Raw genomic sequence first — 21,654 nt, 5'->3', positions numbered from 1 at the left:
TTTTTGTTTTTTTGTGAGAATTAGACCAGACATATTCTGTGTAAATCTGGATGATAGAACCACACAACAGGAGTCTAGTAGGGGTGGAGGGGGATGGGGTGGGAGTGGATGGGAAGAAGCTGGGGGGGGGGCGGTGGCAGGAATCTCTAAGCTTCATACTCAGGCATGAAAAGAGTCAACACTTGGTGGGATAAAGGAATTCAAAAGTCAAGGCAGAAATGCTGGTCCTCACTGTAGAGCCATCACTAAAACAAAACAAGCAAATGACCAACCTACCGGTCTCCAGGAACAGTCTGAACTTCTGCTTTGCAACGCTTAATTAGAAGACAGGAGATGGGGCTGGAGAGGTGACTCACCAGTTAAGAACACTGGCTGCTCTTCTAGAGGACCCAGGGTTCATGGCAGCTCACAACCATCTCCCATCCCAGGGGACTGGATGCCCTCTTACGACTTTTGGAGACACCAGGCACTTATGTGGTGCATAGCCATACATGCAGGCAATACATTCATATGCATAAAATAAAAATAAATACATCTTTTAAAAACTAAAAATAAATTAAAGGTATTAGCTGGCCAATGAACACAGCTCCTTGGTAGTTCTCACATGGTCATTAAATGGCGGCTGTGGTCATCAAAGGGAACATAGAAGATGAAACTTTTCCACAGAGAAATTCAGAAATCTGGTACAGAAAACAGAGCTGGAGTGGCAGACGTGGTTTGTCATTAGCCTGTCAGTCAGCCTTGTGGCCGTCCTTCCAGCCGTATCCACAGGACTTCACTTTCCATCTCTAGGCTCCAGCCAGATAAACCCTAGATTCATTCATTCACTAATTCATTCATTCATTCACTAATTCATTCATTAAGTTATAAACAGAGTTTCACATAGCCCAGGTTGGCCTGGAGCTGACATTACAGCTAGAACCAACTTTGAATTTCTAATCTTGCTGCCTGCACCTCCTGCGTGCTAGGATCACAGGCATGCACCACCATGTCTGGTTTATGTGGTGCTGGGAATTGAACCCAGGGCTTTGGTGCCTGACAAGCAAGCACCTTACCAACTGAGATACATCCTGGCCCAACACTTTCTTTGTTTTTAAATGTATTACATTTATTTATTTATTTATTTATTTATTTATTTATTTATTTATTGTGTGTGTGTGCATCCACTCAAATCCATGCCATACTGCATACATGGAGGTCACAGGACAACGCTAAGGGCTCTGCTCTCCCCTTCCTCCATTTGAACCCTGGTCTCAGGTGTCAGGCGTGGTGACAGGTGCCTCCTTCATCCACTAAGCCATCTCACCAGCCTCACTTTAAAAAAATTAATTCCTTCCCAACATTGAAAAGCAATGTTTCACTCACACACACACACACACACACACACACACATGCGCGCGCACGCAGAAAAGGTACTTTGAATGTCAACTTTTGAAAAGTTGAAGCCATAACCCCCTGCTCTGGTACTGTAGTAATAAAGCATTTTCTCTTGCTTCACAGTCCTGGGTAGCGCACCTCCTGAAACCCCATAACGTAGCTAGCTGCAGCTAACTAGGTCTAGCAAGGCCCAGGGCAAAAGCTTCTGGACACTGGGTTGAAGTTGTCCAACTGGGGTTGGACCTGGATTCAATGCCCAGCACCACGATGAACAGGGAACCCCTCTGCATGCCTAGAGAAGAGCCATCTAGGCCTTCCGACTGGACATGCCCTGAGACTTCTCATAAAGACTCCCATTCTCATTGTTCTCAGCGTACACCTCTTACATTGTTCTGATCAGAGAGCACACCAGCAGTGTCTGAGAACAAAACCACCAGTGATCATTTCACCTCTCCTTGGCTCCTGCCTCCGACCCCAATTCCAGCGCTAAAAGAAGCCTGCTGGTTAGGGTAAGGATGTTCTGAGTTTCGGCTGGGAAGACAGCACGCCTAGAAAGCACTTGCTTAGCAGGCAGTACACCTGGGGTTCAAGACCCAGCTCTTCCAAAAACCTCAACTTTGGACTTCATACTTCAGATCCCTCTGTCCTCTCCCTCCTTAAGAGACCCTACTTACAACCTGTTCTGAAATCAGCACATTGGCGGCTTGGAGAAAGTCCTCCAACCCCAGGGTTGTACTTCAATTTTCTCCCAGTTCGATTAACTGCAAGCACTTGCGCACTAGGCAGACCCTCCAGGGTGTAACCCTGAACACACCACCACCCAGGTCCTGGGGACCGAGAGCCTCGCCGCTTCGTGGAGTTGTTTCCTAAGCACCAGGGGGCGCTAGAGAGTTATTTTCCAAGTTGGTATCAGACGAATCTTTTACACTTCCTCTGATTTCCAAGTTAGATGGCAATGACGGAAGCACAAATGAAGTGGAGGCGTAGTGTAAACTGCCCCGGGGAATGAAGACAGGCATCAGATTTCAAAATTTAGTCTAAAGAACAGCTTCGGGGGTCAGAGCGTCCGTTCCTCCGCTGTCAACCTCCGGTGAGTCAGGCAAGTTCAATTGACTTTTGGTGAAAATGTTACTCCTTATTCTACCTACTTCGGGATCCTATGACATCAGTAAATTCTAGAAAAGTGGAACCGATTAGCTAAATCAAGATTCGTTTACATCGAGGTAGTCAGTTCTTCGAAACAAACGTGTAAAGGGGCGGTATGTTTCTTGAACTGGTCAGCAACTGGAAAAGGAGGCTTACCATATTGCCTGATCTGTGTTGCGGGGCCGTATTGGTTAAGGGGTATTTTACCAGACAGACCCCATCATTTATTGCCCTGCGAAGGCGTCCGAAAGTCCAACTGATAAAAGGTAATTAAACTAGCACGACGTGTGCCTCTGAGATTATCTTTGAAATGTGTGCCTGCGGTAGATGGAAAGAGGCTCACTTAGCTCTTCTGGGTGGGAGACTTTACTTTGGGGGTTGCTTTCTTTTTAAAAAGAGAGAGAGAGAGAGAGAGAGAGAGAGAGAGAGAGAGAGAGAGAGAGAGAGAGACATTCGAGCCCAGCTCCCACAGTCCGAGCAGACCGCTCAAGGACCTCGCCACCTGCCACATTCCGTATTTGGGCAAGCGCGTGCGTCACTGTCAGGAATATGGCTCCCTTTGCCAAAGCCGGCAATAATCTTACGTGTCTGTAAACGCGCGGAGTGTATGCCACGTTCCTTCACAATAGCCAACCTGGTGACTGACTTAAGAACATGCCGCCAGATGCCCTGTCTCCCGTTTCCTTATGTCTTTTGTACAGCCCGGGGAATTAGGGGGAGGGGGAATTGGCGTGCTTATTGGGAGACAGAAAGGACGAGAGAGCTACCAGGTCAAGAGCCTTCGTGCAGTGCCCTCTATGGCTCACTCAAGCTCGGGCACCGAAGGCAGGTGGGCGTCCCAGACCGGCGCACCCGGGCCGCGGACCCTCAGGTCCTCGGAGACAGTCGCCACCACTCCACGTGGTTGGGGACGTAGACCGACCGCGTCCAGCCGGGTTTCCCAGTCGTGTTACCCAACAACTTCGCAGGGGTCGTCTTCTCCCTAATTAATGTCCGGGGGGGGGGGTGGTGTACAGAGCTCTCCGGGCAGCAGGGCAACAGTCGGGAGACGAGCGGGACATTTCAGTCGGAGCTCAGCCCCGCCGCCGCGCCCCTTCCCGGTCTCAGGAGGACCGTGCGCGCAAGGAGGCGAAGGTCCCCACCACGCCCGGGTCCCCGCTGCCCTCGCCCGGGGTTCTGTTGGCAACAGGTAGCCTAGCCCGTGTGGCTCTCGGGGAAACAAACAAACAAACAAACAAACAAAAAGGTGCACTGAGCGAGCGCGGTGGCCACGGAGGGCGCGGCCGGCAACCGGGCAGAGGGGTCCTTGGGCTCCTCCCAGGAGCGCCCCGGTGGCTCCGCGGTGCGTCCCGTTGCGCAACGTAGCGCTAGGCGTGGGTCCCCGCGGACAGCAGAGAGCAGCTGCCACCGCGGCCAGGGAAGGACGCGGACTGGCGGTGGCGCCTCGGCAGAGAGGACGGGGCGGGCCGGGGCGGGGCGGCGGGGAGCCCGCCCCTGTCGGCGCGGCCAGTGGCTGTGGGCCGGGGGCGGGCGCGGGCGCGGCGATTGGGGCGGCGGCCGCCCGTCACGGCGGGGCTGGCGGGCGGCGACGTAGCGCGGCTCTCGGAACTGACCTACTAACACACATCTCTCGGCGCGGCCACGGCGCCCGCGGACCCGGCGCGCCCGCCCGTCTCCCGCGCCGCGCCCTCACCACCGCCCGCTGAGGGCCCGGCGGAGTCCAGGTCGCGCTCCGGCGCAGCCAGCCAGGTCCCGGACGCCCTTTCTTTCCCTTCTCGGGCCAGGGAGCAGAACCACGGTAAGCGCTCCGCCCACCGGTGGCTCGGGGGGCCCGGCTCAGCTCCGCGCCCGCTCTCGGAGCGCGCGGCCGGCGGGCGTGGGGCGCGGGACGCGGGCGGGCGCGGCGCAGGGATGGCGGGAGGCGGCGAGTGTGCGCGGGGCATGCATTACATAAACTTTTGCTGCCTTGGCAGGAGGGGAACTCGCCACCTTAAGGTAGCTGCTTTGATTGCAGCGCCCTGGCGCCGGCACGTAGCCCTGGCTGCCGCGCGCTCCCTCCCCCCTCCCCGCTATTGCATAATGTCTCCGGATTTCAGGAAAATTGATGTTTCGGTGGAGAAGAGCGCGCCGGGGAGGCGGAGCGGAGGCCGATCCCCCTAGCAGCCAGACGACGTGCCCTGCTCTCTGGGGTCTCTCCGTGCTGGTCCCCTCTCTGAGCCGGCTATGGGGAGGGTTGAGTCACGGGGAACCGTCTTGATTTGCTTAGAAGGAGGGTTGAGAGTGCGAACGGTGACGGCATTAGGAGATGCCTGCGCGGCGTTTGTTTGTGTCAGGCGCTGTGTCTGCACCGACGTTTTCTACCCTGTTTGTCGTCAGCATGTTTTACGAGCCCTCGGGAAGGTAGAGGGATGTGTCCTTTCTTACATTGCATAATAGACCCGCGGTGAAACGTGGGGACCGAGGACTAGCTGATGTGGGAATATGCGCCTATGTGTGCAATGATTTGGACATTTTAGCGCAGCGTTGGATATTAGATCCTTATTGGTACCTCTGTATCGTCCCAAATAAGCATGCTTTAAGAACGAGCCTACGGAATTCACTATTAAGAAAGGAGAATTCCCAGTGTAGGATACTGATGCGCGCGGGGGAGGGGGGCTCCTTTAAATGTTCCGAGGTGTTATTTTTAAGACCCGGACGAGCCATTGTGACGTTTGTCTCCCCACTTTCCCAACTGGAATGCGTTCCGTTCCTCGGCTTTTTTCTCACCTTATCGTCATTGGGTTTTTCTTCTTCTTCTTCTTCTTCTTCTTCTTCTTTTTAAGACACCACAAGACAGATCATTAACAGATTCCTGGAAATGTTAGGTTATGTAACTGCCGAATTTGCTGGCTGTTAAGCATAGAAAGAGAGCTAATTACGTGATTTTATAATTTTGCCACAAAGAAAGTAGGGCAATCTCAGCGTTTAAGAATGTCACTATCAACAGGGGTTTTGTTGGTTCTTTTTAAGGATATTTTAAGCCGTGAAGTGACAACCGATTAAGCTTTGACTTAGCCCCTGCTTGCCAAATGTGTGTCTTTTGCCCTAAATGAAATCTACGTCTTTCTAAATTTAGCGCTATCACATTTTAACAATCGTGGCCTCGGTGCTATTTCTGGTGTCTCCAGGGCTGTGTGCAAATACAAGCTCAAGGCCATTTGCTGGAGTTTTAACTCCAGCCTTCCAAGACCTCTGATAAGACTGTATTTTTAGGAAGGCATTTCGCAGCGCCCAGTGACTGCTTGCTGAACGCGGGGCCTCATTTATCATTTTAAAGGACACTTTGGAGGAACTGCTGCGCTCAGAGGCCAGCAGGGAATGGCCAAGAGTCGTCTCTCTGGCTTTTGTAAATAACAACAGCTAATAAGGTCAGAAGTATTTATTTCACATCGTAATTTCCCCCAGATCATATATGAGTTATGGGAAGCATATATAGGTTAGTAGATTGTGTTTTTGCCTGTGTAACCTAGTTTTATTCATTGGGGATAGATGAATATGTTAAGTATCTGGATATTAAATTTCTTCCCAGACTCTTACTTAGTGTAATGATGTGTGGATATACATATTTAATAGTGTCTGTGAGATATATATTTCTTAGCGTAACATTTACATAATTGAACTACAGTATTATTTCAGGGGGTGGACACATTGACCCTTGGAACACATTATTACCCCTATTCCAGCCGTTTTCCAAGACGCTGCAGTTGCGCTAGTTCCCCACCACCACCACCACCACGCGACCCACTTTGCGAGCTGGGCTGGGAGACCCAGGCCTGCCGGGGTGTGGGGGGTGGCTTTGCAACGCCACCTTTCATCAAACGGCCTTGCGCCCCTCGCTTGCGCCCCAGGGGCCGGGCACGCGCCTGGCGGTGGAAGGCTGGGACCTCAGCCCAAGACGCGCCCCTGGACAGCCGCTGGACGCGCCTCGCGGTGGCCCGCGCGCCTCCCCGCCCCCTCCCCGCATTCCTTTGTTCTGGCGCGGGGGTCCTCGCGGCGCCGAGGCCCCGCTGCGCCGCCCACCCGGCGGGAGGCGGGCCTGGAGAGCGGCGCGGCGTGGGGGCGCGGCCGCGGAGCGGGGCGGAGGCTCGCGGGACCCGGTGCGCTTCGCTGCGCTCGCCCGGAGCTGGGAGGCCTGGAGCGGAAAGCGGGCGAGTCTACTGGGCGCAGGCTCCAGCGGAGATGGGCCTCGGGACAGCGCAGCCTCGGGTGGCACAGCCGGGGGCCGACTTCACTACGCGGCACCGCTAGCTGCGACCCCCACAGACACCTTTGTTCCCGAGAGTCTTCCTTATATTTCCGAGCCTAGCTCTTCTCCTTTCATGGAGTGAAAAAGCAAGACCTCTTAAGGGCTATAGAAATGGGCTTGATCGTGGTGGAAAGGAGTGTCCCTGCTTGACCGTGGCCTGTTGAGCCCACATTTTTATTAATTCTTGTATCTAAAGTTTTTATGGTCAAAAGCCCAAGGTTATATATATGGTCAGGTGTTCCCAGCTCTAAATCACCCACATAGATGCAGCTGTCCCTGTGTAAAAGTACCTCCCTGCGCTTTCAGCCCAGATGCTGGTTTACCCGGGTGGGCTTCACTCTCGTGAAGCATCCAAGTGTTCGAGGGTGCATGGTAAGCCTGGAATTCAGCTTCAGAGGATGCTATTGGATACCCTAGGGACCGGACCCTCTTTCAACTGGAGACAGCTTTGGGAGGTGCAAAAAGGACAGGCGCAGGGTGCTGCCCAGGCCTCTGGCCCAGTATTTGATTGACCCTCACTGGCCTTTAGGGAATCTTGAAGGGGAAACCTGTGGAGCTGGACAATTAGAAGGAACTCAGTAAACGTTTCCAGAATACTTGTGTCTGGGCTCACTTTCCTTTTCTGAACCCGAATCTCACTGGAAGGATGAGGATGGGATTGGTGTTGGGTCTGTGAAGATCCATCTCTTTTTTTTGTTGTTGTTTGTTTGTTTCTGAATACTCTTGACTTGGTATGTGTTGTTAGTCTCTGTACCAAAGGAATTCTCAACAGCATCTAGGCGCTTCAGTGTCCCAAGTAACTGGGTTAATGTCTTAGGGAAGTGTCTGAAGGAACAGAGATGAGTCCCCACGGCAGGAGTAGGTTGACCTTTTCCAGATCCCTGGAACTCTGTGTGACTTTTGTTCTTGGGGTTGGCTGGTGCTTGCCTCAGAACCTGTGGTCTGCGGTCAACAGTGGTGGTTCTCACATGCAGGTGGACACATATGCCGTCTTAGAGTACATGTAGCTGTGTGGCCAACAACTAAAGGCAGGATCAAGATGGTTCTTGATCCTGCCGAAGAAAACCTGGGTCTGAGGTACCTAGGGCAGTCTAAAATAGTGCCTCGCAGAAAGGGCTGGAACCTGGAGCCATCACAGCCTCGATGATCATTCTTCAGAAATAAGAAGGGTGGTTACCAAACGAGGCAGGTGGAGGACCCACTCAGCGCTTTGCGCTTAGAGAAGCTGGTTAGCAGCCCAGGCCAGGCACTTAAAAAGATGGGAGCTTGGTCAGCCATGCCCTCTCTCCTCCACCATCCCATCTGTTCCTTCACTGAGAGCAAGCAAGCTCACTGTACTTGGTGGAACAGTTTCCTTTTCTGCGTTGAGGGCTTATCTTGGCAATTATAACATCACCAATGATGCAACAGCCTGCAAATTAAAGCCCTTTGTGAAAGGCTGCGAGCTGGTTGAGCAAGGCCCCTGACTCACTCCCGCCAGTGGAGTTTTCTAGCTGACCTTGCCGTGGTCATCAGTGGGTTCCGAGATGCAGGTCTAATTGAAGCGTGGGCTGGAAAGGCGCGGTCAGAGTGCTCAGCGTTATTTTTACCCAGCTTAAAAATCACACATGCCTCATTATTTCCATTGTAACCCAGATGGCATTGGGACTGTTAAAAGTTGTTTATTTTTAATTTGTATTGCGGAATGAGAGCACGCTTGGGATTCAAGTCAAACATAACAAACAATGTCATTGAGATTTCCTATAATGTTCCCTTCTTGTTTTCGTCAGGTATGCCTGCGTTTCACCGGGTGAGCGCATTGTTCGATATCCTGTTATTTTTCTAAATTTTATTTGAGTTGATTTTTATCCAGATTGGACTCACAGTGAATGTCGAAAGACCCTGACCTTTGATCACAGTTACATAAGAGGCTTTTTTTTCAGTTTCAAAATGAGTTTTTATTGCCACCACCCCCACTCACCTCTCACGTTTCTTTGCAACTAATTTTCCCGTTGTTATGAAGGGGGAGGATTTTGTTTCTCATATGGCTTTAATTAGAGTTTGAGCCTGTTTTTTAAGTTTAGTGGGGATTTAAGAGATGCCATTCGTTAATAATCCAGGCTTTGAGGACGTGCTTTCACTGGAGTTTGGGTGTTTATAAGTCTTTCAATTATCAGAACACGGTGTATTTTATTAACTTTCTAGGGATCTTAAATGTAATTAAGTAGCCTTCAAATAAACCTTCCGCTTTAGTCATAAGGCACACGGCACAATAAATGGCACTCACCGGCATGTGCTATTAAGAAAGAGAACAAGAACGTTAGAGACCAGGCTGGGGGGGTTGGGAACACTCAAGAACTCTTTCTGCCATGCCCCGTCCCCAGCATGCTTCCTTTTTTGCAACTGATGTTGTTTTGTTTCTTTGCCACTGTGCTGTAAACCGATTGACTGTGATGCTGGTGCCCCTAAGACTCAGGGGAGACTGGGGTTGTAGCTCAGTTGGCAGCGTTTGCTGTGCATTCCCAACTCCATGGGTCCTCTCTCCAGCACCCCCAACCCAATGTCACCGTGTGCACCTCTAATTCCAACACTTTCGCAGTGGAGGCAGGAGGACCAGAAGCTCATGGTCATAGCAAGACTCCGGGGGAGTTACTAAATTCATCAATTACCTTTTCAAAAATGTCACAGATAGGAGCTAGAGAGATGGCTCAGTGGTTAAGAGCCCTTGTTACTCTTCCAGAGGACCTGAATTTGGTTCTGAGGCCTGACATCATGATCCAACACCCTCTTCTGACCTCCACAGGCCACAAGTGGCAGACACTCATACAGTCAAATGCATAAATAAAACAATCCTTTTTTAAAACTTTTTCATGGGTAGTAATGGTTCCCATTTTGAAGCGTCTCTATTTAGTTTTTTTTTTAAAAAAAAAAAAAACATTTCTGTATACACCCATCTCTCTCTCTCTGTCTCTGTCTCTCTCTGTCTCTGTCTCTCTCTCTCTCTTTCTCTCCCCCCCCCCATGGGCTCCATTTTCTCAAGCTGTGGAGTTGTTTTAAGGGGTGGCCCTGTGTGTCCTGCCTGTGTCCATCTTGTGTTACAAACACTTGCTCCCGTGGAGACTGCCCGTCACACTAGTTCATATTTCAGTCAGCAAAGAGGATGGGTGCATTAATAAAATGCAGGGCTGTCATCCGATATATTAAGTTTAAATCTAATTTTCAAGTAATCCCCTTGGACTTGGAATCCGTTCCTTTCCTGTACGCTGGATCGGGTTTTGACACATTTGTTCACGGACGCATCCAAACAGAAAAAGTGGGTCAGTTTGTTGCCGGGATAGGGCTAATCTGGCAGTGTAAGAGATGGCTCATGGGTACGTGCCCACGTGTGCACCAAGCACATGTTTCTCCTAGGCCTGCGTGTACTTTGGACTGCTAAGTGACTGCAGGCCCTGAGCTGGGCACTCAGGAGCTAGAGTGTTTTGTTCTCCACGTAAAACATGAGTGGATTAAAGTGCCCCTGCACAAACCGGATGACCTGAATTCAGTCTCCAGGTCCCACTGTGGAAGGAGAGGACCAGTTTCAAAAGTTGACCTCTGACCTCTCCATGCGTGCCCACACAATAATAATAAATAAAGTAAATAAAAATAAAAGGCCCTTTCCCCTAAACGTACCCCTAAGGAGGCAAAATCCGCTTTCCGGAAATGTCACAGGTAGAAGCTGGAGAGAAGGCTCAGGGTTCAGAGCTCTTGCTGGTTTTGCTGAGAACGGGTGTCTTCAGTTCCCAGCACCACCTTGGGCAGCTCCCAGCCAGCCTCATCGTCGTGGATTTTGATGTCTACACAAGGAAGGTGCTCAGTGCTGGGTGCAGAGTGCTTGCTCATTTCTGTTTCTGTAGAGTCTGCACTGCTACACTGACCTCAGAGGTCAGAGGTCAGAGCAGCACACGTTTTTCTGTTATTACCATAGGAAACCTCTGTGGGGTAAACTGTCTAAAATTTATGTCGTCGATTGGATTCTTTTGCGGGCTTTTCTTAGGTCGGGTCTTGTTTTAATTGCAGAGAGTATTTAGGTCATCTGACTTAAATAAACTCCAAGGATCTGCGCTTATGAAATACAGCTCCTGCCTGTAGCAGGTTATAAAAAAGCGTGCGGCGGCAGCGGTGGTGTCTTCACAGTAGGCGTGGGAAAGTATGTCAGCTGGCATGACGCGATGCCTGCTCTTCAATTTCTCTTTTTTATTTGTGTCTTTAAGCAGTCCTATCAGCTAATGGCTGTGATGGAGTTAATGGTGCTAACAGAGGTAGCATCATGGAATCGGCATTTCATGGCAGTTATTCACCAAAAAAGAAACACAAATGGTGACTAAGGTACCCCAGCCTTCGGTGTGGATTTCAAACAGTGACACATGGGTGAAGTCATGGTGGGATTAGTCATAAAGAGAGATCCTGGGATCTGAAGCAGTCATCACAAAGGCTGAGGGTTTTAGAAGGGAAGCCTCAACTGTGCTGAGGAGGTGGCTTTCTGGGTAAAGTCCCTGCCGTTGAGTATGGTATGCGAGGGCCTGGACTGGGGAGACAGAGGCAGGCAGATCCTGGGAGCTAGCTAGGCAGCCCATCTGTAGAAACAGGAATCTCTAGGTCTGCTGAGAGACTCAGCTTAAAACAAAACAAAACAAAACAAGCAGACAGGTAAAAAAGGCGAGATCCTAGAGTTAGCCTCCAGCCTTCACACACACACACACACACACACACACACACGTACACACACACACACCTGCACTTCCTGCATATTATACTAACAATAAAAAGATGTTGTCAGCTACATTCCCTGCATCCCTTGTTGAGGTTCATAGACCCCCCCCCCCCCCCAGCCATCTCTGCTTTTAACTGCTTGTGATCCGCAGCTAGTGGCTCAGCCTTCCTGGTTTTTAGCTGTTGGCTCTGTGTGCTGGCCAGTTTCGTGTCAACTTAACACAGGCTGGAGTCACTGAAGAGGAAGGAGCTGCAGTTGTAAGACTGGGCTGTAGGCAAACCTGGAGAGCATTCTCTTAGTTAGTGGTTGGTGGGGGAGGGCCCAGCCCAGGCAAGTGGTCCTGGGTTCTATAAGAAAGCAGGCCGAGCAAGCCATGACGAGCAAGCCAGTAAGTAGCACCCCTCCATGGCCTCTGCATCAGCTCCTGCCTCCAGGTTCCTGCCCTGCTTGAGTTCCTGTCCTGACTTCCTATGATGAACTGTGATGTAGAAGTGTAAGGCAAACAAACCCTTTCCTCCCCAAGTTGCTTTGGCTATGGTGTTTCATCACAGCGATAGAAACTCTAACTAAGACACTCTACAGAGCCATTGGATTAGAGAAATGCTCACCCCTTGTTGAAATAGATATGTTTTTGGTTTTGTTTAAAGATGATAATGGGGCTGGAGAGTTGGCTCAGCAGTTAAGAGCACTTCTTGTTCTTACAGAGGACCTAGGTTCAATTCCCAACAGCCGCATAGTGGCTCACAACCATCTATGAGTTCAGTTCTGGGGATCCGATGCCCTCTGACCTCCAAGGGTACCAGCCAGGCAAAACATTCATACAAATATAACCTTTTTTTTAAAAAAAAAAAAGCTAGTAATGGAGGGGTTGGAGAGATAGCTCAGCAGTTAAGAGCACTGGCAGCTCTTCCAGAGGTCCTGAGTTCAATTCCTAGCAACCACATAGTGGCTTACAATCATCTGTAATGGAATCTGATACTCTCTTCTGGCATGCAGGCATACATGCAGATAGAGCACTCATACACATAAAATAAATCTTTAAGCTGGGTGGTGGTGGCACATGCCTTTAACCCCCAGCGCTTGGGAGGCAGAGGCAAGAGGAGCTTTGTGAGTTTGAGGCCAAGCATTGTCTGTCTACATAGTGAGTTCCAGGACAGCCAAAGCTACACAGAGAAACCCTGTCTTGAAAAACAGCAACAACAACAAGATAATAATAGGGGCTAGATAGATAACTCATCACTTAAGAGTACAAGAGTGCTTGTTGCTTTTGTAGGGGACCAGAGTTTGGTTCACAGCAAACAGTGGCAGCTCACAAACTCTTGTAGTTCCAGCTCTAAGGGGACTGGAAGCCTCTGGCTTTTGCAGGCCCTGGCACTCGTGCACATAGAAACACACATAAATGACACAAATAAACATTTCTCTTTTTTTTCCCCTGAGTTTTCAAGACAAGGTTTCTCTGTATAGCTTTGGCTGTCCCAGGATGCACTATCTAGACCAGGCTGGCCTCAAACTCAGCGAGATCCACCTGCCTCTGTCTCCCTGGGAGCTGGGATCAAAGGTGTGTGCTACCACTGCCCAGCTCTATTCTTTTATTAAAGATAAAATAATGATATTAAGGAGGGTTGGAACAAGTGTACTGATACCCAAGAGGCTGAGACAAGATGATCACAAATTCAAGGCCAATAGCTGTGAGTCTTTTTCACTATTTCAACAGATAGGACTCAGGAGATTTAAGTCTGACTGTGGAACAGCTCAGGCTGATTGAAGGCAGCTCTAGGCAGTCCTTTATGATGCAGCCAACTTGTGGGATGAGCCTCAGGTCCGTGGTACCTTCCTTTCCCGAGAGGAGCTTTATAACCAGATGTGTGAGACTCCAAACTAAGAGAGATGAAGGGAGGCTGTGTGTGTCTGGGATTGAAAGGTGGGGTGTAGGGAGGATCCATGAGGGGTCAGAACCAGGGTCCAACTGGCTTGGGGTCTCAGGTTGGCCATCACCTGAGTGGCAGATCACTAGGCATGCCCCTCGCCTCTGTGAGCTTTGTTTTCCCCTCTGAAGATGCTGAAAGGGCAGGTCATACCCCCAGTGCCAAGGACTTAGCAAGTGCTCCTTAAATGGCTTCTGTACTGAATGGAGGCAGCAGGGCCAGCACTTCAGGTCCCATCGTGATTGAAGCCCGAGCATGGGTCTCAGTTCTGTCAGGCCCTCTTCAATGTGGCCCCACCCTGCCTACAAACCTGCATTCTTGAGGGCTTGGTTCCACGTTCTTAGAACCTTCAGTCTAGCTTGGTACCCAGTGTACAGGTGTTTCCTATATGGGTACCAAGTAATTCTAAAAGTATGTGTGAGTGCATCTACTGGTACCTGTGTATATATGCTATATATATAGTGTATATGGAGATCAGAGGACAACCTCCAATGTTATGCCTCAGAGTTCTGTCCACTTAGGTTTTTGAGACATGGTCTATCACAGATCTGGAATTCACCTAGTAGGCTAGGCTGGACAAGGAATAAACCCCAGGGAATCCTCCTGCCTCTACATCCCTAGCATTGGAATTACAGTCCCTGCCGCCTTGCCCAGCTTTCTTCATAGGTTCTGGGGATTGAACTCAGGTCCTCAGGCTTGCAAGTCAAGGACTTTACATCTGAGTCATCTCCCCAACTGTGGGTTGATTTCTGTTGAACAGAACCAGCTATGTGTTCAACTTGGCCTCTTGGTGGCCTGCTGTGGTGTGGCCTCTCTCTCTCTCTCTCTCTCTCTCTCTCTCTCTCTCTCTCTCTCTCACACACACACACACACACACACACACACACTGATTCTCTCTCTTTTTCTCTCTCTCCCAACCAGGTCGATACAGACACATGATGCACCCTTTCAGGGTAGGAAGGTGCAAAGATGTGTCTGAGCTCAGCTGTGTGGAGCAATTGTGAGACACCTAGGGAGAGTACCTCACAGATGGTGGGGTGTGTGAATGAAATGTAACGTATATTTTAAGGAAGAACTGAGATAAGTAAGTACGTGGAGGAAAATAGTAGCACATCAAGGAAAAAAAGACCCCCAAAAGGTAGCGTGGAAGGGACCGTGTGGGATTTAAGAACCCGTGACTTTGGTGGAGAAAGGCCAAGGTCAGCATCCTTCCTTGACTTCTGTTTCTTCTCCGAGCTTTCCCACTGGCTCAGTTCACTTTAGGGGTGAGGACCGACCCGAGTGACTGCATGCCTGCCGCAGCATGAGGAGTGTGCCCTGCGCTGTGCAGAGGGAAGTGTTTGCAGATTAAAAGACAAGGATGTATGGGGGTGCTAAGAGCGCATGTCTTTTTACTAAAGGATGAAAAGCTGTCCTTTGGCCTTTGAAGTGGTGCCTGTTACGGTGTCACTGTCACCACGCACACAGAAGCCTGCTGTTAATAACCCTTGGGCTTCCTTGAGTAGCGGAGCTGCTCCCTGTACGGTGGTAGCCCAGTTTGATGGACAGAGCCTTGTGTGACACCTCAGTCTTTATGACCTTGACATTCTTGCTGCCCGCGGAAATGACAGAAGCAACAGGCAGGCTTCTGGGAGTGAGAGAGCTGAGGAAATGGCTTAGTTGTTGTGGCGTTTGCCACACCCGCGTGGAGACTGATCCCCAGAACCCATGTAAAAAGCAGCTGGGCATCGCGGTGTTCAGTGGGTGGTTCAGGCGGTGGGGAGCTAGAGACAGGAGGATCCCTGTAGCTCACTGGTTGGCCAGCCTAGCCTACAAGGCAAGTTCTAGGCCAGTGAGAGACTCTGCCAAAGGAACAAAGAGGACAGAACCAGAACAATGGCCCCTGAGGTTGTCCTCTGGCCTTCAGTGGCACAGCACGCTGGCGGAGGTGCACAAAGAGCGAGAAACACTGGCATGAGGTGAAAACACACACTGTCGTGTGTCAGGATGAGCAACACCTTGAAGGGGGCAACAGGGGAATGGAGTGTGCAGGTTGCCTGTGCACCTTTGCTTTGCGGAGTCGGCATAGGACCCAAAGGCACCATGAGAGATAGTCAGTGGCATATAATAAGGGTTTATTATCTTGTAGCAAAGTCTGGGCTAGAATGCTTACCTAGCACTCCCCTGGGCTCCATCCTCAGCACACACACACACACACACTTGCATGCACGCACGCACGCGCGCGCACACACGGTGAAACCCAATTCATATTATAAATAGTTTACTCATGGGTGTGAAAAACAGTTGATTCTATTTTTTGGCTCTTATATTTTATTTGAAACTAATTAGCAAGATTGAAAGAAGTTCTTTCCATAATTATATTCTCTGGTTTGAAGTAATCGTAACTTTCAAGAGGGCTCTTAGAAAAAAAGTCCCTCTGAAAAGTAAATGCTGTAGTCCACAGGGAATATATAACTGAAGACTATTAAGCTAAGTTTTTAGGACCCCCAAAAAGCACTGTGGTTATCAGTCTTAAAAAGTCTGGTCCGTGAGCCTGAAGGGGCTTTGTATTTCAAATCGTCTAAGTATGGACATTTCGTATAAGTGTAGCATGTTGATGGTGAGGCCAGAGGAGTCCCCAGGGGAGACTGGGAACCACTATGCCCTCCAATGTGGGACATCAGGTAACAGAGTTAAGGAGTTTACTTAGTCTGTTATCTGTTGTCATTCTGTAGAGGGTAGCGGGTTCTGGTTAGCACCTCACCACTGATGGGCTGTCTGTCTTTCTTCCCTCTCATGAATCATCCAGAATACTACACTTGGCCTTACATCTCTGTGAAACACAGCTTTCTTGTTTGGGATCCGGAGCAGAGGAGAGGGAGGAGTGAGGAATGAGTGGATGGATGGATGGATGGATGGATGGATGGATGGATGGATGGATGGATGGATGGATATGTGGCATGAGAGGGAAGGATTAGATGGATCCAGGGGTGGGTAGATGGAAGAAGGGAGGGATAAAGGGATGGGGATGGAGGGATGGTTGGCTGCGTGACAGATTTAGTGACTGGATGAGTAAGTGGGTGACTGAGTAACTAACTCATTTCCTCACACTCCTGGACCGCACAGTCCTCTGCCAAGAGGTCCTTTGCCACCAGAGTGGAAGTGTGTGAGTGTATTCACATCTTCTTTCCAGCTTGCTCACTCTAAAGACCTGAGCCGCATTGGAGCCCATACCCCCTGACTGCCTACTCAGCACAGCCCCCTTCCAGCTGCTGGCACACATCTGCCCCAGGGACTCACCATGTTCTCCTTCATTGCAGATACCCAGTGCAGCCTCGGTCCGCTCCAGAGAGGCACCTGGCAGATTTATCCTGGACCGGACAGCAGAAGGAATATTGATGGATGAGAAGCCGAAGGTTTTACTGGGAAAGTGATTTGTTTTCTCCCCCACCCGTGGGTCTGTAGGGTAAGGTCCTTTCTGATGCAGCTGAGAAAAATGCAGACCATCAAAAAGGAGCCAGCCCCCCTGGATCCTCCCAGCAGCTCAGACAAGATGATGGTGCTGAACTCTGCCTTAGCCGAGGTGGCGGAGGACCTCGCCTCCGGTGAAGATCTGCTCCTGAATGAAGGGAGCGTGGGGAAGAACAAATCCTCCGCGTGTCGGAGAAAACGGGAATTCATTCCCGACGAGAAGAAAGATGCCATGTATTGGGAGAAAAGGAGGAAAAACAACGAAGCTGCCAAGAGGTCTCGGGAGAAGCGCCGGCTCAATGACCTGGTTTTGGAGAACAAGCTGATTGCCCTGGGAGAAGAGAATGCCACTTTAAAAGCTGAGCTTCTCTCTCTCAAATTAAAGTTTGGTTTAATTAGCTCCACGGCGTATGCCCAGGAAATCCAGAAACTCAGTAATTCCACAGCTGTGTACTTTCAGGACTACCAGACGTCCAAGGCTGCCGTGAGCTCGTTTGTGGATGAGCACGAACCCGCAATTGTAGCCGGGAGCTGCATCTCCGTCATTAAACACTCTCCTCAGAGCTCTCTGTCTGATGTGTCTGAGGTGTCCTCTGTGGAGCACACGCAGGAAAGCCCCGCTCAGGGAGGCTGCCGGAGCCCCGAGAACAAGTTCCCAGTGATCAAGCAGGAGCCAGTGGAGCTGGAGAGCTTTGCCAGGGAATCCAGGGAGGAGCGGGGTGCCTATTCCACCTCCATCTACCAAAGTTACATGGGCAGCTCCTTCTCTACCTACTCCCACTCCCCACCCCTCCTGCAGGTCCATGGGTCCACCAGCAACTCCCCGAGAACCTCAGAGGCCGATGAGGGTGTTGTGGGCAAGTCCTCGGATGGGGAAGACGAGCAGCAGGTACCCAAGGGCCCCATCCATTCTCCGGTGGAGCTGCAGCGGGTGCACACCACTGTGGTGAAGGTTCCAGAAGTGAACCCTTCTGCCTTGCCCCACAAGCTCCGAATCAAAGCCAAGGCCATGCAGATCAAAGTGGAGGCTTTGGACAGCGAGTTTGAAGGCATGCAGAAACTCTCTTCCCCAGCCGATGTCATGGCCAAAAGACACTTTGACCTGGAGAAGCATGGCCCCCCGGGTATGGTCCATTCCTCCCTCCCTCCTTTCTCAGTGCAGGTGACGAACATTCAAGATTGGTCCCTCAAATCGGAACCCTGGCATCACAAAGAACTGAACGGCAAAACTCAGAGTAGCTTCAAAACAGGCGTGGTAGCAGTCAAAGACGGTGGTTATAAGGTTTCCGAGGCTGAGAATTTGTATTTGAAGCAGGGGATGGCAAACTTATCCACAGAGGTGGTCTCGCTCAAAAGATTCATAGCCACACAACCTATCTCAGCCTCGGACTCCAGGTAAATGACTACTGACTGAGCTGTGCATGGAGGAGGAGGAGGAGGAGGAGGAGGAGGAGGAGGAGGAGGAGGAGGAGGATGCTGTTGGTGCCATGCCGAATTTCCACTGGACCTCTGTTGTCATTTCACTGTAGTGTGCACACAGTGTCTGTCTGGTGTCCTTGTGTGCACACGCTGAAGACTTGATGCCCTCACTCTGCCTGGTGTATAGTCAGATAGCCCCCACAGAGGCTGTACATATCGAACGTTATTTTTGCTCTATTATAAAGTGTGTATGTTGCCAGTTTCAATAAAGGATTGGTGACAAACACAGCCCGGGCTCCATTCCTCTTGATCTGATGGAAAGAGAGAAAAGGTTACTCAAGTTTCTTAAGGTGGGGACTGGGGAGATGGATGTCTCGGTGGGATAAGTTGCTTCCCACACAACCGAGAGGACCTGGTTTCGGTTCCTGCCACATAAAAGACCTGGTGTGCTGCACACATACCCATAACGCCAGAGAAGCAGGGATAGTTGGGGACACAACACACAGAAAGACCCCTAGGGCTCTCTCACCAGAGAGTCTAGCCTAACTGGCAAGATCCAGGCTCAGTGAAGAGACCTTGAATCAAAAACTAAGGTAGGGAGCGGTGGAGGAAGACCCCAGACATCAAGCTGTGACCCTTGACCTGACACCCATTCCCAAATATGCACACACGAAAGTTAACAAGGTACAAACCAATATTCTGCCTTTCACTTAATGTGGAGTGGTGGCTTCCCCAGAGTGAGAGAAAAACCAAAACATTAATTTTTCAGTTTTCCAAGCAATAGTGTGTTCAGAAACCGTCTAAGAAAAGGGACAGCAAGGGACAGGGAGTGGGGAGGACTATACAACCCAGGGAAGAGAGGCGGGTAGGCACGGCCAGTGCTCCTGTATGGGTGTCTGGGTTACCAAATTATTCCCCACTGGGTAGGTTTCTTTAGGACCGAGTTTTCTCTAACTTTCTTAAGTGGAAGACTCCAGGCAGTTTGCTGACGCGCTCTCCTTAGTCACCGTGGCATCCTGCGTGGCACGTGGTTCGGTGGCTGAGCACTGACCCACCTTTTTGGCTGAAATACTCTTGTTAAAAGCGGATAAAGACAGGATGAAGAAGGTGGTTTTTGTTTGGGGTTTTGCTTTTTCATTATTATTATTTTTTTTTTAACATTACCCCAAAGCTTAACAGTTCTAGAGTGTGGTCATCCAGAGAAAAAAAAAGCTAAATACCATTCAGGTGTCATTAAAGGAATTTCTGAGACCCTATCAGTTACCACACACCAACATCTATGTAATACAGGTGTATCAGTGACTTGTTAAAAGACTCGATTATGGGCTCGAGATAGAGCTCTGAGGCAGAGCACTGCCAAGCATATGTGAGGCCCTAGGCTCCACCCCCATCACCTGGTGGGGGAGCTCTATTAATGAAAACACTGTTAATGATACCTCTTCTCTATCTATAGATATTAGAAATTATAACACACAGGTCTAGAAAGTAAGATCCTAGCAAATAGAAAAAAAAAAAAAAAACCAAGCCTGGTTATTTGTCTGGAATTCTCGACTGTCCCAAGAAGCAAGTGTCATGAGACTTGCACCCCATGGGCTCCCGCAGTAGGGTGGTTGGTGTCCTGAGCCTCTCAGGAGGAGTGGGTGGGTGGTAGACAGTGTAGCCCATAGGTCGCTCATCACCCAAGGGCCCTGTCCATACTTGTGTTTCCACGCTGGGTTTGGAGAACCAATGCTCTGTGACTCAGCCTTGCTCTTTGCCTGTGCTGCACAGCCAACCACAGTGCCCGGGGGCAGAGCAGCCCGGCCGTGGACCCTGTTTGAGTCTTTTTAACTCTCCATATCCAGCACAGGCCTGGCGCTCGTTCTCGGCTGTGTTCTCTGCGTTGTCATGGTTTTTACACTGTGGTGTTTTGTGCTCAAGGGTCCGCCTGTCTCACACAGACACGCATACACGGGCCACCCACTTTATCCTTTACCTGTGGCCTCCACTTCCATCCAGGTTCTTCCCCAGTCTTTACTTGTCTTTACACCTGGGACTCACTCTGTAGGCGTGGCTGGCCTTGAACTCACAGAGGCCTCTACCTCGTCAGTGCTGGGATTAAAGGCGGGCACCACCACCACCCTGCTTTCTCTCAGTCATCCTACAGGCTGAGTTGAGGCCTGAGATAGACACCCACAAATACTGTAAAGCAAAGAAGCAGGTCTAAGAGACAGAACAGTCAAAATACTTTAGCAACCCAGAATGGACAGGATGAATCACCCAACATGAGCGGTCGTAGAAACAGGATGTAGAGTTTTCCTATGTGGGAAGGCATAGTCAGCGTTGGGCTCAAAGTATGGCAGTACAGTACCGAGCTCAGATGTGCCAGGCCTTGGACTCAGTTCTTAGCACTACAAAACAAAAGTCACAATAAGGGGGAAAAAAGTAATTACAATAAGAAGAGGGGAATTCCTTCAGACTTGCTGAGTCAGCCCTGCGCAACAGGTAGTGTCTGTGTCGGCACATCCAGACAGTCGTCCCGTCTCTGCGGATGCTCTCAGAGGGACAATAGAAAACACGGCCAATGGCTATGCTACCCTGAACCAGCCCAATCTTATCCAGAAAGCTAAGCAGGGTTGGGCCTGGTTAGGACTTGGATGGGAAAACGTTCTGTAGTGGCTGGAAAGATGGCCCAGCAGTTAAGCTCGTTTGTTTAATTGCTCTTCCAGAGGATTCCAGTTTGGTTCTCAACACCTACATTGGGCTGCTCACAACCACTGTAACTCCAACTCCTAGAGATCCAGCACGCACACACACACATGCACACACACACACAAATATAAGTCAATATTAAAACATGCTCATTTCTCACAAGGTGTGGGCAGCGATATCTCCTGGATTCACTGTAAGATGTGGCCCATCGTTGGGGATGCCACCCTTCCCCCATAGTTTTAGCTCTCCTCTTGGTGTCACTTGGCCTTAGCCATTTCAAGACCCTACATTATCTTTGAGGAGATGACGAGGATGTTATGCCTTGAAAACAGAAGGAGCCGCATCGCCATGTGAAGAGCCAAAGAGATAGCACAATAAAGCCAAACACTTCTGGTAGCAGAAATCCCTGCTGTCCCCACCTCCTGTCCAGAGTTCCCTAGGATGATAGAAAATGGGGCTGGAGATGTAGCTTAGTTGGTCAAGGGCTGCTATGTAAGCATGAAGACCTAAGTTTAATCCCTGGAATCCACATAAAAAGCCAGATGTGAGGCCAGCCATGGTGACGTATGCCTTTAATCCTAGGCCTGGGAGGCAGAGGAAGGTGAATTGCTGTGAATTCAAGGCCAGCC

The 21,654-nt window shown here is 50.2% G+C and overlaps 3 protein-coding genes across 4 annotated transcripts in view; 2 read left to right on the top strand and 1 right to left on the bottom strand.

The window, feature by feature from the left end:
- Positions 1-21,654, bottom strand: part of Sfxn1 (sideroflexin 1) — a 1,040,418-nt gene that overhangs the window by 907,882 nt on the left and 110,882 nt on the right. The window lies entirely within an intron of this gene.
- Positions 2,343-18,622, top strand: Nfil3 (nuclear factor, interleukin 3 regulated). 2 transcript variants are annotated; one of them, XM_050143869.1, is made up of 2 exons: positions 2,343-2,467; positions 16,765-18,622. In XM_050143869.1, exon 2 carries the CDS (start codon positions 16,926-16,928, stop codon positions 18,312-18,314), a length of 1,389 nt encoding a protein of 462 aa, XP_049999826.1. In that variant the 5' UTR covers positions 2,343-2,467; positions 16,765-16,925; the 3' UTR covers positions 18,315-18,622. The 2 variants fall into 2 exon arrangements, with proteins under 2 accessions (XP_049999826.1, XP_049999825.1); XM_050143868.1 differs by lacking the exon at positions 2,343-2,467 and adding an exon at positions 4,173-4,321.
- Auh (AU RNA binding methylglutaconyl-CoA hydratase) overlaps positions 4,180-21,654 on the top strand; it is a 133,346-nt gene continuing 115,871 nt past the window's right edge. Inside the window, exon 1 of the mRNA XM_050143878.1 lies at positions 4,180-4,321. The gene's annotated coding sequence lies outside the window, so the exon portion shown is untranslated. The remainder of the gene's footprint in view (positions 4,322-21,654) is intronic.

This window comes from Alexandromys fortis, unplaced genomic scaffold (assembly GCF_014885135.2).
Source record: "Alexandromys fortis isolate MF-2015 unplaced genomic scaffold, M_Fortis_MF-2015_v1.1 scaffold_1, whole genome shotgun sequence".
In the NCBI taxonomy this organism is placed as follows: Eukaryota; Metazoa; Chordata; class Mammalia; order Rodentia; family Cricetidae; genus Alexandromys; species Alexandromys fortis.
The sequence above is the reverse complement of the archived record's forward strand: the minus strand, read 5'-3'. Positions and strand labels throughout refer to the sequence as shown.